Source organism: Thamnophis sirtalis, unplaced genomic scaffold (assembly GCF_051295495.1).
Source record: "Thamnophis sirtalis isolate CommonGarterSnake01/CBP01778 unplaced genomic scaffold, rThaSir2_p1.2 scaffold_14, whole genome shotgun sequence".
Classification (NCBI taxonomy): domain Eukaryota; kingdom Metazoa; phylum Chordata; class Lepidosauria; order Squamata; family Natricidae; genus Thamnophis; species Thamnophis sirtalis.
The window spans coordinates 14,319,905-14,338,573 of record NW_028261394.1 but is presented as its reverse complement, the minus strand read 5'-3'; the positions used below and the strand labels follow the sequence as shown (position 1 = coordinate 14,338,573).

Genomic DNA, 18,669 nt, shown 5'->3' with positions numbered 1-18,669 from the left:
CTCTCTCTAGTGCAGAGTTTGGCAACTTTAAGATGGGTGGACTTCAATTCCCATAATTCCTCAGCCAGTATTCTACATTCACTTAATTATCCTGGGGAATCTCAATGGACACTTTCATATCTGAACTCCGGGGAGTGTTTAACTAAAGTCATCTTGTAGCAGGCATCTCAGAAGAATGCTTGCTTTCCACCATTGGGAAAAGAGGGGGGGGGGAGAGAGAAAGGGTGAAGATGGCCAACTTTGAGAGTGAAGAACTTCAGTGGATGAATGAAAACCAGGAGTGGGACTTATCAGGAGTGGAACTCTTACCTCTGGGGACCTCACGTGGACCTTCCACCTCCCAGGAGGAGCCATGCTGTTATCTCCCAGTCTTGTGGACATTGAGTGAGCACCGTTGTTTGCACAGTGTCCTGGATGAAGTTGTCCCCTTCCTGGAATGAAGGCCACTTCTGTGTTTCCTTCATGCCTTGCAAAAGAAAAGAGCAGCGAGAGGAGCAGCATATAAATTATTATTTTTTTCAAAATTCACATTGCGTATATAATAATAAAAAGTAATAATTGATTAAATGAATAGGTGACCTGACTTTAGCCGAATTTTGTACCATTTCTGGACAGAAAGCTAATAAGGTATGTTAGGCATATCTCGTGACCACATGGCATTTACATGCATTGTGCAACCACATCATGGAATCAGGATGAGTTCCATCCCTCTGCCTCATAGCACATTGTGGTTAATGTTTTGGTCAGGAAATATAAATAAAGATGATACCATCAACTCTTCAAGATAAGCCAAGTCAACCTTGCAGGAATTCCAAGAATGGTAATTTATTGTTCTAGATGCAATGATAGAATTTTGAAACTGGTCCAAGTTTCTCCCTGCCACATTTTATACCAAACCAAATCAAGGCAGGCTTGTTTTGAGTTTCCTTCTTGTGGCTCCTCCTATCTCTGTATAAATCTCTGTGTAATCTCTGTCTAAACCACACCCAAGTCCCTTCTTCATGGCTCATTCTCTCGTTTTCCTAGGTAAAGGTAAAGTTTCCCCTTGCACATAGGTACTAGTTGTTCCCAACTCTAGGGGGCAGTACTCATCTCCATTTCAAAGCCAAAGAGCCAGTGCTGTCTCTGTGGTCATGTGGCTGGCATGACTAAATGCCAAAGGCTACCTTCCCACCAATGGTGGTTCCTATTTTTCTACTTGCATTTTAACATACTTTTGAACTGCTAGGTTGGCAGAAGCTGGGACAAGTAACGGGAGCTCACTCCATTATGCAGGGATTCAAACCACCAAACTGCCGACCTTTCTGATCAACAAACTCAACGTCTTAGCCACTGAGCCACCGCGTCACTCTCATTTCCCTAGATCAGCTCTAAATACCTTTAGACATATCTATTCCAACCAGTGGTGGGTTTCAATTTTTTTTAGAACCTCTTCTGTAGGTGTGGCCTGCTTTGTGGGAGTGGCTTGCTGGCCATGTGACCTGGTGGGCAGGGCCAACTTGTAAAATGTGGTGAAACTCACTTAACAACCCTCTTGCTTAGCAACCAAAATGTTGGCTCAGAAACTCTGGCATTTGAAGCACGCCAGTCTTAAAGCTGTCAAGTTACAAGACCCTTGCACCCTTAACCCTTTAGAAAAAAAAAACCCCAAGGGTGTTCAAACTTGACAGCTTTAAGACTTATGGACTTCAACTCCCAGAATTCCTCCTCTCGCTCTTCATCTTGATGATGTGCGCACGGGCGGGTAGATGAAGCTGGAACTGGTTCTAAACGGCACTGTAGATTTGTGGAACCTCTTCTATAGAAGAGGTTAGAATTGGCAGGAACCCACTCCTGATTCCAATTCTATTTTAGACGTTGTGTACAAAGCCTACAAGGAGCCAGTTTGGTATAGTGGTTAAGGCACCAGGCTGTAAGGCTGTGAATTCAAGTTCTGCCTTAGCCAAGAAAGCCAGCTGGGATATTTTAGACCAATAACCAGGAGACTGTGAGTTCTAGTCCTGCCTTGAGCATGAAAGCTGTTATGACCAAGGCTTCCCAAGAGCATGAAGCAAACTCCTTGTCCTGACAAAAAACCCTTTTATTAATTTCCTGTGAATTCTGCTCCTTCACGTCCAGCAAAGTCTTTCAAGAGAGGATTTACAGTCACAGACCTTCTCTGGCTTGAGCTGCCAGGCCGATATCTGCAAAACTTGGCAAGGAGTATGGGAGAGTCACAAACCAATTAAGCGAACTGATTGTCTCCTGCAAACTCCACTCCCCTTTCACTCCTCTTTTATTTCCTCTGGGAGGGGCCATTCATTGTCCCCCTGTGGCCTTACTCCCAAGTTGACCCCTGTTCTTTAGCTGTTCCCTTCGTCTGGCAGCTCTGTGCATGTGCACACAGTCTCCAGCTGTTTGTCTGCCTCACTGATGTCTGACTCTGAAGGAGCTGATAATTGGTATAAGCTCTGGCCCACTCTCTGCCTCCAACACAGAGCCCTTCTCAGAGCCTTCCCCAGACACCAGGACTGGCCCAGGTTCCTTCCCAACTTCCTCACTGTCTGAATCTGCTGTCAGTTTTGCAGGCTACTGGCAAGCCACAACAAAAGCCAGCTGGGAGACTTTAGACCAATCACCAGGAGACTGGGAGTTCTAGTCCCACTTTAGGCATGAAAGCCATCTGGGTAATTTCGGGCCAGTCCATCAGTCCAACCCATGTCGCAGGGTTGTTGTGAGGAACATAGGAGGAGGAAGGGTGTGTTGGAGATGTTCACCACCTTGAGTTATTTGTAAAAACAATAAAGGTGGGCTATGAATAAATAAATCAACTCCAAAGCAACACTTTACCTGAACAAATTCTTTGCAACTATCCCTTTAGCCTCCTCGTGTGTAGCACCGACCAATGAGTCTTTATTGATAGCAATTAGCTGGTCTCCAACTTGCAGGCACCCATCCTAAAGAACATAGAGAGACAAATAACAGTGGGAAAAATCAAGCTTTCTGGCCCAGGAAAGATAAGAGCAACCTTGTTTCTTTCATTTTCCTTCCTGATAAAGTTCTTTCTTCCAACCAGAACACCTTGAAGGAAAATCTCTGGCTTTGTTCAAGATAGAAATAGTGATAGCACTTAGACTTATATACCACTTCACAGTGCTTTTACAGCTCTATCTAAGCGGTTTACAGAGTCAGCATGTTGCTGATTCGAGCTGCCAAATTGCAGGCAGCTGGCAGCCGGCAGTCAGCAGAAGCAGCCTGCAGTACTGCACTCTAACCACTACACCACTGCAGCTCATAGTACAAGAAACACCAGATAGAATATATAGAATATATAGAATATATAGAATATATAGAATATATAGAATATATAGAATATATAGAATATATAGAATATATAGAATATATAGAATATATAGAATATATAGAATATATAGAATATATAGAATATATAGAATATATAGAATATATAGAACACATAGAATATATAGAACACATAGAATATATAGAATATATAGAATATATATTGCATTCTAACCACTAACAGGAAAGAGAATGAGAAAGGAAATTAAGAGAGGAAGGAAGGAAGGAAGGAAGGAAGGAAGGAAGGAAGGAAGGAAGGAAGGAAGGAAGGAAGGAAGGAAGAAGAGCAATAGCAATAGCATTTAGACTTATATACCACTAACAGTACTTTCCAGCCCTCTCTAAGCGGTTTACAGAGTCAGCTATTGCCCCCAACAATCTGGCTTCTCATTTTACCCACCTCAAACAGATGGAAGTCTGAGTTAAACTTGAGCTGGTGAGACTCAAACTGCTGCAGCCAGCAATCAGGGATGTCAAACTCCCAAATTGCAGGCATGTGGCAATAGCATTAGCACTTAGCAATAGCAATAGCACTTAGTAATAGCATTTAAACTTATATACCACTTTGCAGTGCTTTACAGCCCTTTCTAAGCGGTCTACAGAGCCAGCCTTTTGCCCCCAACAATCTGGGTCCTCATTTTACCCACCTTGGAAAAATGGAAGGCTGAGTCAACTTGAGCCAGTGAGAATCGAACCGCTGGCAGTTGGCACTCAGTAGAACTAGTAGCCTGCAGTACTGCATTCCAACCACTGCACCATCCTGGCTCAAAGAGCAACCTATATCACTGAAATCCTTCAAGCATTTGTCATACCTTATTGCAGCCCCCTTCCTGTTGAACATCATGGACGTAAACCATTGGTCCATCTGATCGGTTGGCTCCTCCAGCGATGGTTAACCCCAAGTCAGAAAACTTTCTTATGGAGATGCTTTGGATGCCAGATCCAATGGAACAGCTATAAATAAATAAGGTGTTTAGAGGAAGTTAGCAAAACACTCCGAAGAAACTAGTAAGTAAGTAAACCTTTATTACGGTCAAAAACCAGCAATACACATTAGTTTTTACACTATGTTAAAAAATACTGACAATAGCAGTAGACTTATATACCGCTTCATAGGGCTTTCAGCCCTCTCTAAGCGGTTTACAGAGAGTCAGCATATTGCCCCCAACAATCTGGGTCCTCATTTTACCCACCTCGGAAGGATGGAAGGCTGAGTCAACCCTGAGCCGGTGGGATTTGAACCGCTGAACTGCTGATCTAGCAGTAGCCTGCAGTGCTGCATTTAACCACTGCGCCACCTTGGCTCTTAAGATATTAAGATATAATTAAAGATATATTAAAGACATTAAAATATAATTAAATTAAAGACATTAAGATATAATTAAAAGGTATTGACTTTAAAAATGGAAAATAACATACATGTTCTCAGATTGTTCGGATCACTCCCTGGTTTACCTGGGTGCAACACTGTTAAGTATAGGAGTAAATACAATGGTCCAAAGATTGTTAAAGGTATGTCCAGATAATTGGTAAAAGATGACAACTATACTTCTGTAGCCAATTTTTTTCTTATGGACATTGCAGCACCACAGAACTTTGCCACTGCATACGTTGTAACCGGGTTAGTGTCCTGGAGGAGGAAGCCTAGATAAAAATGGTCTGCCCTCCCTGGCAATCTCTCTAATAAGGGGAGAATATGTGCAGACCTATAAGCTCTGTATAGCTTGCAGAGTAATAGAACATGTGAATTATCTTCCACTTCTCCTTTACCACATATACAAACCCATTCTGCTATAGGTGTTCTCTTATACCTGCCCTGGAGGAGTGCTGACGGAAGAAGGTTAAATCTGGCTCTGAAGAAAGCTATTCTTTGTTTTGGGGAGATCAGGTCATTTAGATATCTTGCCAATTCCCACACACCCTGTTTGATTCTGTCTCTACTGTGGAGAGGCAACCTATTTAGTTCTTCTTGGAACTCCATGTCCCTCATTCTATTAATTACTACTTGCTTTGCTTGCTCAAAGCCTAGGGACATTAAGAATACCGGCTTGTGATCAATTGCCTGTTTCCGGGGGGAGGGAATTTTCGGAAGGAACTAAATATATCTATTCGGAGTCCTTCGGGATTGGGCGGCATAGAAATCCTATTAATAAATAAATAAATTCTCTTTCAGAAGAGATTGGACAACCATTTGTCTGAAATGGTTTAGTTTCGTGCCTGAGCAGGGGGTTGGACTAGAAGACCTTCAAGGTTCCTTCCAACTAATAGAATTCACATCGGAACTATTTCTCTCGAGAATTATAAACAAGAAATACAACAAGGGGGTTATCTTTTTAACGATGCTTATTAACAGGGCAGCAAGAATGGTTTTTGCCCCAAATTGGAAAAACAGGGAAACTCCACATGAAGGGGAAATCATTAGGAAACTCTTGATCTGCGCTGAAATGGATAAATTGACATGGAAATTGAAAAATAAAGATAAATCAGAATATTATAAGATTTGGGATAAATTTTATTGATGGTTAAAAGGGAAAGCCCAAAACAGACATGAGCCAAGATTCATAGAAGGCAGACTAGAATTATATATGAAATGATAAATGCGAGCATCTACAAGATAAACACAAACCAACACAGCTGGAAATAGGTTACTCATTTCCTTTTTGTAAATATGATATGGATCAAATGTTAAAAAAAACAGGGTGGCTACAATGTACAATTTGATATCTTAGCAAGTATGGCATAGATTCTGCCAGGAGGATTTACACTGTGCCCAACGTTTTAATTTATTTTTAATAAAAAAACTTAATAATAATAATAACAAAAAAGGTCCCTTCCAACTATGTTGTTGTTATTATTCAAAGGACACATTTTTGGAAATGTACCCCCATGTGCAGGTAGTCCTTACAGCCATTCATTTAGCAACCGTTTGAAGTTACCACGACACTGTAAAAAGTGACTCGTCACCATTTTTCACACTTACAACCATTGTCCCCTGATCACACCCAACACTTCACCTTATCCACGGTCCCAGGATCAAAATCCAGATGCTTGGCAACTGGCTCATATCGATGACATAGTGTCCCAGGGTCACATGATCCCTTTTTGCAAACATCTGGCAAGCATCGTCAATGGGTGAAGCCAGATTCACTCAGCAACCACCACCAGGGTTCCAAGTCATAATTCCTTTGCAAACAAAACTCACACTTGCCACACTGGAGTTCAAAATGGCATTTTCCAGGTCAGCTTCAGAGCTGACCACCACATTACTAGCTTCACAACTGCTGAAGTTCGCTTAGCAACTGTAGCAAGGAAGGTCATAAAATGGGTCAAAACTCGCTTAACAGCTGTCTCGCTTAGCAGCAGAAATTTTGGACTCCGTTGTGGCTGTAAAATGAGCACTACCTGTACAGAAAAATGACTTTCCACCATTCAGGGTACAATGAATATGGAAGACCAGAAGGACCAGCCCAAGAAGATCCATGAACGGTTGATGTATTTCCCCAGCAATTGTGTACGTACTGTGAGGTCATTGAGGCATGGGTTTGTCCCGGATTTCCAAACAGCATCCCATGGGAATGGGTTGGGCTCAGCAACAGGGGGCTCTGGGAACAAGATGAGGACCCAGATGAGATGCTTCCCAAGGACCTGCCTGAAGAACAGAGTCAAGGACAGCAAGGTCAGATGGATGAAGCATTTGGGCATTGAGGAGAACTGAGTCAAGGCAGCTAAATTGAGCCAGAGTTCATCTAGCAAGTTTTTCATTTCTCTGTCAGATCTTTAGTTGGGGTCTTTGTACCAAGAACCCATACAGCTGTACACAGCTGCCCTGCAAAATAAACACTGTGACCCCAGAGAACTCCTCGTGCATCAGAAGGTCCCTGGGCACCAGATGTTGGGATGACTTTGCTTATTATCCTAGCTGTAGGGTTAATGTGGTTATTTTGCCTGGATGATGAGAGTCTTTATTAGCATCTAGATCAGGGGTGTCAAACTGAAGGGCCATGGGCCAGTTCTGGCCCATGAGGGGCTTGCATCAGGCCTGCGTGGCCGCCCTGGAAACAGTGAAGGACCAGCCCTCGCTGCCTCTGCGAGCAAAAATGGAGCTCGCGAGGGCCTTATGCAGCTGGCAGAGTATTGTAGGAGGATGTCTGAGCCAAAAACGGAGCTCGCAAAGGCCACGTGCAGCTGTCCCAAGCTCCGTTTTTTTCTGGCGGAGGGTTGCCTGAAGCCATCACAGCCAGAAGCGGAGCTCAGGAGCACTTTTGCTGGCAGAGTGCTCGGGCCACCATAGATGCCCCCAACATTTAAGCTGGCCACGCCTACCTCAGCCACATCTCGCTGCCACCCCCCAAGGTCAAACACAACCCTGATGTGGCCTTTAATGAAATCAAATTTGACACTCCTGATTTAGATCTTCCAATCACCTCTACAACTCTATTTTCTAATTTGAAACTCGTCTCCAAAAGGAATACGAAGATTGGTATTACTCCAATAGTTGATAGTTTCCCCAAAATATTTTACTGGATTTTATTTTTTAAAATGTTCGATATTCAGTTAATAAAATCAAACCCCTCCCAAAAAAAGCCCCACCACAATCCAATTTTTTAGATGCACCTGTCATGAACAATTGAGCTATTGTAGAGTTTTTACTTGTACAGTGTTGTGGCCTGCCAGCTGGTGGCATACTCAGATAATGAGGAGGTTGGGGAGGAAGATGGGCCACTCCTGGAGTCTGGGGAAGGCTCTGATGAGGGCTCTGTGTCGGAGGCAGAGAGGGAGCCAGAACCATATGCCAGTTATCAGCTGCCTTCAGAGTTAGATATCAGTAAGGCAGAAGAACAGCTGGAGCCTGTTCCCAGTGTGTGCATGTGCAGAGTTGCCAGATGAAGGGAACAGCTAAAGACCAGGGGTTGACTTGGGAGTAAGGCCACAGGTGGACGTTGAATGGCCCCTCCCAGAGGAAATAAAAGAGGAGCAAAAGGGGAGTGGAGTTTGCAGGAGACAATTAGTTTGCTTAATTGGTTCGTGACTCTCAGAGACTCCTTGCCAAGTACAGCGTTGCATTTTGAAGCTATCAGCCTGGCCACTCTCCAAGCCAGATAAGGTCTGTGACCATAAATTCACCTTTGAAAGACTTTGCTGGATGTGAATGAGACGAATTCACAGTAACTTAAAAAAAGGGGTTTTTTGTCAGGACAAGGAGTCTGCTTCATGGTTTGGGAAGCCTCAGTCAAAACATACAGAAACACACAGAAGACCAGACCAAAAGTCCCTTAACTCACAACACACGAATACACTCAATCAACAGTTTCAACTGGGAAACTGTAGCGTCGTAGTCCAGAGTTCCCCAACTCTGGGGGAGAAATGGATGGTTCATGCAAGCTGCCTACAAATGTGTGGGTGCATGCGGCCCAAAATTTGGGGACCTCTGTCCCAGACAAAGCTAAATCAAAAATAGCTAGGAAATTCCTGGAAATTTGGTACCCAGAGAAATCAACCATCAATAGAGATAAAGCACATTTAGACACCATTCAAAGGAGACAAAAAAGTAGGATGAAAGACAATAAAAAGAAGGAAATTTGAAGGCCAGAAGAAATCTGCTCCAGCAGCCAACATTGGGAGAAGCAGGGATTAACACTAGACAAACAAGCAGAAAACAATACCCTAGTCAAGGAACCACCAAAAATGTAAACCACCACACCCTACCAACACTAGCAGGGCAAGCTACTGTGCATAAACATAACGCAAACTACACACTCACTATCAGTGAGTTATCTAGTTTGGTAACGAAATGCAAGCCAACAACCACGCTCAGAGAGCACCAAAGACCCCATAGTTCAACTCTACAAATATTCTCTTCTTTTGGCACTTGTATGTACAGTAAACGAAAAGCAACTTCCATTCTCTTCTAGCACTGATGATGCTACCTAGTTAGGTAACGAAATGTCTGCAAGCCAAGAAGCAAGCTCAGAGAGCACCAGGGAATCCATAATAACAGAAACTTGTGGATTTGTTTGTGCTGCATCTCCTCTACCTTCTTATGCTCCAGTGAATTAGAGAAGTATCTGCCTGAGCCACTTCTGAATGTTATCTTGTTGTTCTGGACTTAAAAAATGTTTCAGCCCCTCTTGCTTAGACAACAAGTCTTGCATGCATCTATCAATTTTCCTTACTCTACACACCGATGACTCTTTAAGGCTCAGACATGATTTAAAAACCTAAATCCTCTCCCTGCAAAGATCCTGCACTTTTCCCCTTTGCCCGGATCAGGGGTTGGCAACCTGCAGCTCTGGAGCCGCATGTGGCTCTTTCATCCCTCTGCTGCGGCTCCGTTGCTCAAAATATGTGTCACAACTGCCAATGTGTGACACCCACCGGCACATGATTTATTGAGTTTTTCAATCCCCAGTAGATTTTGTGGCTCCCGGTCTTGTCTTTTCTGTGGAAACGGATCCAAATGGCTCTTTCAATGTTTAAGGGTTACTGACCCCCTGGCCCAGGTGAACTTCTCAAGATGTTTCCTCATTTTTTCAGTGACTCTCCTTTATTCCATTGACAAGTTTGGTATCATCCATACTTACTTCCAGTATGAGAAGTAGGTGAACTCTGCGAAGAACAGGTGCTGCTGTGAGATCCAAATTTTTCCAGCAGTTCAGAGAATTCCTTGCTGAACAAGAAACAGAATATGATTTTAAGACACCTCCATCGGCCTTCCTTTTTTCAACATCAGTCGCATCCATCTGGATATGTTTTATTATTATTATTATTATTATTATTATTATTATTATTATTATTATTATATCGTTAGGTTTTCTCTGAAATTCAACATTTGCTGGCACATTTCAAAGGCAGAAATATTAATGTAATTAAATCGGTAATTTGCATTGTATAACCAGTAAATTTGGCAGTATCTAAAATTAGACATCCTAGATCACAGTTTCTCAACCTCAGCAACTATAATATGAGTGGACTTCAACTCCCAGAATTCCCCAGCCAGTCACTTGGCATCGCCATTCCTGTCTTATACAGGATTGAGATAAATAAATATCCAGGCAACGCCGGGGTATCAGCTGGTTCTAAATTTAAAAACCCAAAGACCTACCGAGCATCGTCATCTCTGGTGACGAGAAGGCGCATATAACTGGTGCCTGAAGCGGTCCTTAGGATGTCCACGGCTCTATAGGATGTTAAGGAGCAGGAAATGCATTAGCTGATGCTCTTCAAAAAAATTAGTAATCAGCTTCTACCCAAAACATCATCAATTGCCATTTCTACAGAGTCCGCTGGATAGTCTGACTGGATTTGGTCCTGTTGACTATTTGAACTTTCCCAAGATAATCAAGTGACTTAAAGAATAAAGAGGCAATCGTCTTGTAATGCGCTGTTCCAAGTAACACATTCTTTTGTCATGGACAAAGTGAGACGCTCCCAATTCTAATTGTGTCCAACCGCTTTTTCAGGTTTTTTAATACGGTACCAACTTCATCAACTGTTATTAGTGTCTCTCTGTCTTTATTTTTCCACATTCCTCCATCTGAAGACTTTTACCTCTCCCTATTTTTCTTAATTCTATCCCCAACTACTACAGGGCTAATTATCCCTACTTGTTTCAGTATTGTCATTCATTACTGATAGGAAGATGCATCTGTTTAAAAAAGGAAGATCTGATTTCTATGTGGAGGGGAGGCCACCAAGAGATCTCATGGCTGTAGGGGCAGATTTGGAAGGTGAAAACCATCCCAGGAAAAGATAACAGGCAAACCAATGTGATATTCTGGCCCTACATGTTTGTGTAAGACACCAGAAATCAAACCACAATTGAGAGACTTTTCCTTAGATAACCTGAAAATATTGGATCCACTTTAGTTAGCTTATTTATAAGGGATGTTAGATTTATTTAGTGTTGAGCTGCCTGAAGGTAAGCAATTATCCTAAGCATGGAAAGAAATGATTAATGGACAGAACAAAGGTCAGAGGAAGAATTTAGCAGGGGTGGGATTCAGCCAATTCGCACCAGTTCGGGTGAACTGGATGTTAATTTAAGATCCGGTTCACCAAACTGGTTGTTGCAAGGACCAACAGCCACCCCCCGCCCCTCCCAGGATTTTCTCCCTGTCGAGATCCAGACTCTTACTACCCTCCCGGCCTTCCGCAAAGCCACCAAGTCCTGGCTGCTCCAGCTGGCCGGGGGGCCTGTGAAATATCCAGACCCACGGAAATTGTGAATGTTGTGGTTTTGTTTTTAAAGTGTTGTCTTTCTCTAGTTTTCCCCCTTTCTCTTGTCTATTGTGAGCCACCCGGAGTCCTTCGGGAGGGGCGGCATACAAGACAAGTAAAATCAAAATCAAAATCAAAATCACACATCATGCCAGGTAAGTGCAGGGCCTGCACGGAGGCTCTGGGAGGGTGAAATACGGGCTTCATGGAAGTACGAGGCCTATTTCGGGCCTCCAGAGCCTGGGGTAGGCCGTTTTCGCCCTCCTGAAGGCTCAAAAAAAGCCTCAGGAGCCTTGGGAAGGCATAAACAGGAGAATCAGAAATACCGGAAGTCCAAAAACAGGCCTGTTTCCGGCCTCTGGAGGGTCTCTGGAGCCCAGGGAAGGCCATTTTCAGCTCCTGGAAGCTCAAGGAAAGCCTCCAGAGCCTGGGGAGGGTGAAAATGCCCCATCCCCCATGGTGCAGAAGGCCAAGTAGGCAACGCCTACCATGGCCATTCCCACCCAGCAACCGGGCAGAGAATTGGTTGCTAACATTTTTCAATCACACCCCTGGAATTTAGTATTATGTTATCAATAAATGAAGTCAGGTCAGGTTAATTTGTGGATGGATTAAGCCTGAATTCGGGGAAGCAGATTGAATTCTTGACATGATTTTCCTTAGCATTGCTAGCCATGATCTGCAAGCATTAAACCTCAGCCCTAAAATACATTCAGAGCTCAAATGTTGTACCTCTCGTTTGTAACACCAATCAGGCTGTCCCCGTTCACTTCTAAGATCTGATCTCCTGGTTGTAGACGACCTGGGGAGAAGGAAGAAGGAGAAGAAAAAGGAAATGGTCACATAGAAGTAATGGTACTATGTACACGTTTTATGCCCAAAGGGGATGTGGTGACTCAGTGGCTAAGACGCTGAGCTTGTCGATCAGAAAGGTCGGCAGTTTGAATCCCTAGCGCCGCATAACGGAGTGAGCTCCCATTACTTGTCCAAGCTTCTGCCAACCTAGCAGTTGAAAAGCACATAAAAATGCAAGTAGAAAAATAGGGACCACCTTTGGTGGGAAAGTAACAGCGTTCTGTGCACTTTCGGCATTTAATCATGCCGGTCACATGACCATGGACACGTCTTTGGACAGTACTTGCTCTTCAGCTTTGAAATGGAGATGAGCACCGCCCCCTAGAGTTGGGAATGACTAGCACATATGTGCAAGGGGAAGCTTTACCTTTATAGCAAAAGCAATAATTTTGGATTCTCTTGTCCAAGACAGTCTTTCAATAAACACTACAAGGAGCTGTCCTTGGTGCTGACAATATACTACAGTAGTTGGACTTACTGTATTTGCTCCATTTCCCCAATATAGAATAGAATAACAGAATTGGAAGGGACCTTAGAGATCTTCTAGCCGGAAACCCTACACCACTTCAGACCAGGGATGTGCAGTCAGGGGAGGCAGGGGAGGCAGAGCCTCACCACTGTCATCATGAAAAGAAAAAATAATGTAAAAGGAAAAAGACAAGAGCTGAGGTCAGGCTGAGCTAGTTGCTGCCAGAGTCACCATGGATGACTGCTTAGTGATTAACTGTTTAAAAAAGCCTCTAAAAAGCGCCCTCTACAGGAGACGGCAGGAGAACGACGTGCCTCATCTAGTCTGACTTTTTATGATCACTCGAGCAGAGTTAAGCAAGGGTTAAAAGCTGAAAAATTCCTGACGTAGATGAGGCACATTGTTCTCCTGCCTCCTCCTGTAGAGGGTGCTTTTTTAGAGGCTTTTTTAAACAGTTAAGCAGAGTCATCCACGGTGACTCTAGCAGCAACTAGCCAGCCTGACCTCAGCTCTTGCCTTTTTCCTTTTACATTTTTTTTTCTTTTCATGATGGCAGGCAAGAGCAGAGTTGAAATCCTCTCTGAAACAGCTGGAAAAGGTATGTGTGGGTCAGAGGGAGGGGGAGGAATTCAAATTTCATCCTCCTGGTGCAACTTTGTGTGTGTATGTGTCTGTCTGTGTGTGTGTGTGTGTCTGTGTGTGTGTGTGTGTTTGAGAGAGGGAGTAAGAAGGGAAGGGAGAAGAAAAAGAAAAAGAAAGAAGGAAATTTATTTAGCAAAGGAGAAAAACAAATGCTGTTGCTTTAAATCAGAACTGAGCATGCCTGGCTGTGAAATTCTGGGAGTTGAAGTCCAGAAGTCTAAAAAAATTGCTGCCTCACCAGCCATAAACCTCACCGCAAGTCACTGCTTTAGACAAATGGTTATCCAACATCTTCTTAAAAACTTCCAGTGTTGGAGCATTCACAACAGTTAGAACAATTAATTAACAACTTGCCCCTAGAAGTTGAAAATGCTCCAACACTGCAAGTTTTTAAGAAGATGTTGGATAGCCCTTCCAACTCTGTTATTCCAATTCTAATATCTCTAACTGGAAGATTTCAAGCCACAGATGTAAATGATAAAACGTACCATCAATATAAGCCACTCCTCCTGGTAGAATTCTCTTGACATAAACTCCGAATTGCTCTCCCGTGAATTCTTTAACGCCACCAATCACTTTGATACCTATCCATAAAAAAAGAAATACAGTGCGGTCACAAGCGGCATCTTCCTACTTCACAAGAAAAGTGTACATACTGGTCTAAAAAATTTCTCTCTCATTGAATAAGCGAAGCTTTAAGTTAATGGAGACACCAGAGTGGGTGAAAATACTTTCAAATAAATATGCATTTTTTTCATTGAGAATTAGTTAAGCACAGCAGAATGCATTCAGGGCATCTCTGTTTAGATCCAACATAATTTACGGCCCAATTATGACCCTGTTTCCCCACTCACCCTAGGATGTAGCATAAATCACATTCTCCAATGGAGCACTTTCGAGGGCTGTAGAGATCATGCCCTTCTGGCTGTTACAGGTAACCTGGGATACAGCCTTGAGAAAGGTATGGTGGAATGTGCTTCTCTTTGTGGCTGTCATGCTGCTCCATCAGTTTCCCCCACTTTTGCCTTTGGCAACTCAAGAGCAGGCCACGGATGCTTTGCAAGTTGGCATAGAGCACATTCAGAAAGTATTCAAGCCTCCTTCACTCTTGACAATTTTGTTGTGCTGCAACTTGGCTGTACAGTTATTGAAATTCATTTTTTTTCCCCGTGAATCTACACTCCGTACCCCATAACAATAAAGTGAAAACAGAATTTTAGAAGTGTCTGTAAATCTACTAAACTTAAATTAAATTTATTATACGGGACGGAGTGTAGATTCATGAGGGGAAAAAATGAATTTCAACAACCGTAAAATCAGGTTGAAGCATAAGAAAACTGACAAAAATGAAGGGGATCTGAATACCTTATAAATAGTGGGTGGTGCTCATCTCCATTTCAACGCCGAAGAGCCAGCGCTGTCCAAAAACGTCTCCATGGTCATGTGGCCGGCATGACTAAACGCCGAAGGAGCACGGAATGCTGTTACCTTCCCACCAATGGTGGTTCCTATTTTTCTACTTGCATTTTTACTTGCTTTTGAACTGCTAGGTTGACAGAAGCTGGGACAAGTAATGGGAGCTCACTCCGTTATGCGGCGCTAGGGATTCAAACCGCCGAACTGCTGTCCTTTCTGATCAACAAGCTCAGCGTCTTAGCCACTGAGCCACCGTGTCCCGTTGAATGCACTGCATGTTAATGCAACATTGGGGGGAGGGGAAACACAATTGTTAACAGTGATTGTGTGATGTCAAGCAATAATAATTAGTGTCTTTTATATGACTTCTTAAACCCAGAGTCTCTTAGTGGTCAAAGTCAACTAAAAGTTTGAAATGAGTTCAGCAAAAAGCTATCACCTCTGGTTCACCCCATAATCCCAAAAGGAAAATCTATTTTTATGTGCAGCTTTAGTGAGAAAATAGAAAAAGCTTATAGGATTCTGCAAAGTGAGAGAAATCTCTCGTACTCTTCCTCTTTTTATTTACATAATCCTATCAGAAGGTGCGGCAGGAGGCCATCTCTGATCGGTAAACACACGTCCTCAAGCAAACAAACACAAGAGGCGGGAAGGCGATTGTTTGGCTCACACAGGTAGACTCACGACCACAATGGAGACCAAGCTTTCTGTGCCATCAATGAGACAGCTGTTCGGTGAGTTTTGCCCCCATTTGACAACGTTCCTCGTCAGAGTTGTTGAGCGAATTGCTCTGCTTGCTGAGACAGTAACATGGTTGTGAAGTGAATTTGGCTTCCCCAGTGATTTTGCTCATCAGCAGGTCACAAAAGGGGATGGACAGGACCCCAGGACACTGCAACCATCATAAATATGAGCCGGTTGCCAATGTCTGAATTTTGATAACGTGCCCATGGAGATGTTACAACGTCATACATGAGAAAAATGGTGTTCTGACCTAGGCTTCCCCAGCAGCACGAAGCTGAGTCCTCATCCCAATAAACCCCTTTTATTTAATTTACAGTGAATTCTTCTTCAGCAAAGCCTTTCCTCTCCCACAGACTTTCGAGATAGTTCACAATCACCGACCTTTATCGGGCTTGGAGAGTGGCCAGGCCGATATCTTTCACACGGTGCAATACTTGGCAAGAATACAGGAATGAACTCATTGTCTCCTGCAAACTCCCCTCCCCTCTCGCTCCTCTTTTATTTTCTCTAAGAGGGGCCATTCATCATCCACCTGTGTCTTTACTCCCAAGTCGACCCCTGGTCCTTAGCTGTTCCCTTCGTCTAGCAGCTCTGCGCATGCGCACATTGGGAACAGACTTCAGCTGTTCTTCTGCTCCACTGATGTCTGACTCTGAAGGCAGCTGATAACTGGCATGTGGCCCTGGTCCCCTCTCTGCCTCCGACACAGAGCCCTCATCAGAGCCTTCCCCAGACTCCAGGACTGGCCCAGGTTCCTCCCCAACCTCCTCACTGTCAGAATCTGCTATCAGCTGTGCTGGCTGCTGGCGGGCCACAACAAATGGTCATAAGTCACTTTTTTCATTGCTCTTGTAAAATTGCTGTGTAAACACACACAAAGTGACAATTTTCCTTAGAAAGAATTGGTCTCTTACATTAAATGTTCTTCAAAAGTATCAGCACTGTAGCAAAAGCGCTCTGGTTGTTATTATCTTAAGAAAGCCCCTTTTAAAACATACCAGTTTTTAAATGTTCCACATCTATATTTCTATTTTATTCCCTTTACAGACAATTCATTTCAGAGTCTTTTGAATAACCATGTAACAGAAATTAATAGAACATAAATGAAAGCTTTCCCATATTTTAGGGTTTCCATCTGGATTCCATGTTGTTGTTTGAACCCTAAAAGATGAGTTTAAGAAGGGATTCCCTCCTTGAGCTATTTTCCAAGGCACCTGAAGGTCAGACAAGGAATAATGGATGGAAACTGATCAAGGAGAGATTCAACCTAGAAATAAGAAAGAATTTTCTGACAGTGAGAACAATCAACCCATGGAACAGAAGTCTTCAGAAGTTCTGGGAGCTTCATTACTGGAGGCTTTCAAGAAGAGACTGGACAGTTATTTATCCAGAATGCTATAGGGTCTGAAATGGCCGAAATGGAAAAATTGACTTCTTTGGTTAAAGAAAAGAACATGTGCTTTTGTTTCCACGTGGAAACCACTTCTGAACTTCATGCTTGATGTGGAGAAGAATGAAACTCTGACTTTTTAAATTTAACCTATAGATCTTTATAGAAAATGACTTGTTCGTATTATTATGGAAAAGCAAAAAGTTGTGATTTGGCATTAATGCCTTATTTTACTGTCACAGAGAGAGACGGAAGTCAGTGCTTCTTTTTTTCTCTCTTATGTTTCCTCACTTCTCCTTCCTCTTTCCCTCCCCCCACTTTCCTATTTACTTTGTATTTTGTATTTTACAATACTATATAATGCAATTAAAATGTTAATGGACGGAATGCTATAGCAGTGAGCAACCTGTGGCTCTTTCATCCCTCTGCTGTGGCTCCCTATTGCCAGTCGGCACCACAATTTTGAGAGGCGCTTCCGTTTGGGGGGGGAAGCAGAGCATGCCAAGAGAAGACTCTATGGCAAGGGATGGGTTTTCCGGTCAGCTCCAAAATTGATAGGGCTTTCGGTTAGGACTGGTAGAGGAAAAAGGATGATGGTGTGGAAACCAGACTTCCGGTCGGCTCCAGAATTGAATGGAGGTGGATTCTGGTTAGGATCTTTGTGGCTCTTTGAGTGTTTCAAGTTGCCTACCCTTGGTATAGGGCAGTGGCGGGTTCTGGATCCCATCGCAACAGGTACGCTGCGACGGGGCTGGGCGTCCAGCTCAGGCACATATGCTAGACGCACATGTGCATCCACTGGCCTGCGATGCTCCAGCTGCTCAGCGGAGGTCGCACAGGTGCTATATGTTGTGCGCGATTGCACAAATGGCCCAGTTGGCTTAAATACAGGTAAGGAATGCAGGTGGGTAGGTGGGCCCCACAAAACACCATTCTGGTACAGTGGCTGCTGCTTCCAGCTTCCCCCGGTATGCCCGTACTGGGATGTACCAGTCAGAACACACCACTGGTATGGGGTCTCCTTCTTGAGCAGAGGTTGGACTACAAGACCTCCAAGATCCCTTCCAACCCTATTATTCTATGTTTTATTTTTATGAGGGGAATGGGGAGGGAAGTATGTGGCGGGGGGGGGGGGGAACCGGAATGATTAAATACCTGTCTGGCACCCTAGAGCTATTCATTTTTGCTTTCCTAAATGCATTACATCTATGGGAAGGGAATACTGGATCATACATTGGTTCTGCTTTATTGGAAGCTGTGAAAGAAATCTTTTCTTATGCCTTGAGCTTGTGCATCCGGAAGCATGATTTGTAAGGGGGGAAGATTGGAATTGTGGAGCCCGGCTGCTGGAATGCAGAAGAACAGAATAATCCATGACCCAGTTCTTCATTCACTGTAACTCATTCACATCTGCTTAACATCACTTGCTCAGGGCTAACCTCTTATTAGACAAAGCTCTGGGGAAAAACGTTCCACAGATTAACAAGCAATGAAGAAAAGATGAGCTGATGAGTTATTCTATGGGACTAGAAGCAGAAGGACAGAATTAGAGGCTACTATCGGGGCTATGAATAGCTACGTCAAGCCCTCCCCAGCC

At 43.5% G+C, this 18,669-nt stretch overlaps 1 protein-coding gene across 3 annotated transcripts in view; it reads right to left on the bottom strand.

Moving 5' to 3' along the window:
• The window catches only part of LOC106540301 (syntaxin-binding protein 4), a 69,821-nt gene that overhangs the window by 27,538 nt on the left and 23,614 nt on the right, over positions 1 to 18,669 (bottom strand). For all 3 annotated transcript variants that reach the window (XM_087729387.1, XM_087729390.1, XM_087729389.1), the window contains exons 3-10: positions 14,011 to 14,106; positions 12,289 to 12,358; positions 10,442 to 10,516; positions 9,921 to 10,006; positions 6,859 to 6,988; positions 4,152 to 4,293; positions 2,830 to 2,936; positions 310 to 466 (exon numbers count right to left, since the gene is read on the bottom strand). In XM_087729387.1, coding sequence (XP_087585513.1) covers positions 310 to 466; positions 2,830 to 2,936; positions 4,152 to 4,293; positions 6,859 to 6,988; positions 9,921 to 10,006; positions 10,442 to 10,516; positions 12,289 to 12,358; positions 14,011 to 14,106 — 863 coding nt within the window. The remainder of the gene's footprint in view (positions 1 to 309; positions 467 to 2,829; positions 2,937 to 4,151; positions 4,294 to 6,858; positions 6,989 to 9,920; positions 10,007 to 10,441; positions 10,517 to 12,288; positions 12,359 to 14,010; positions 14,107 to 18,669) is intronic.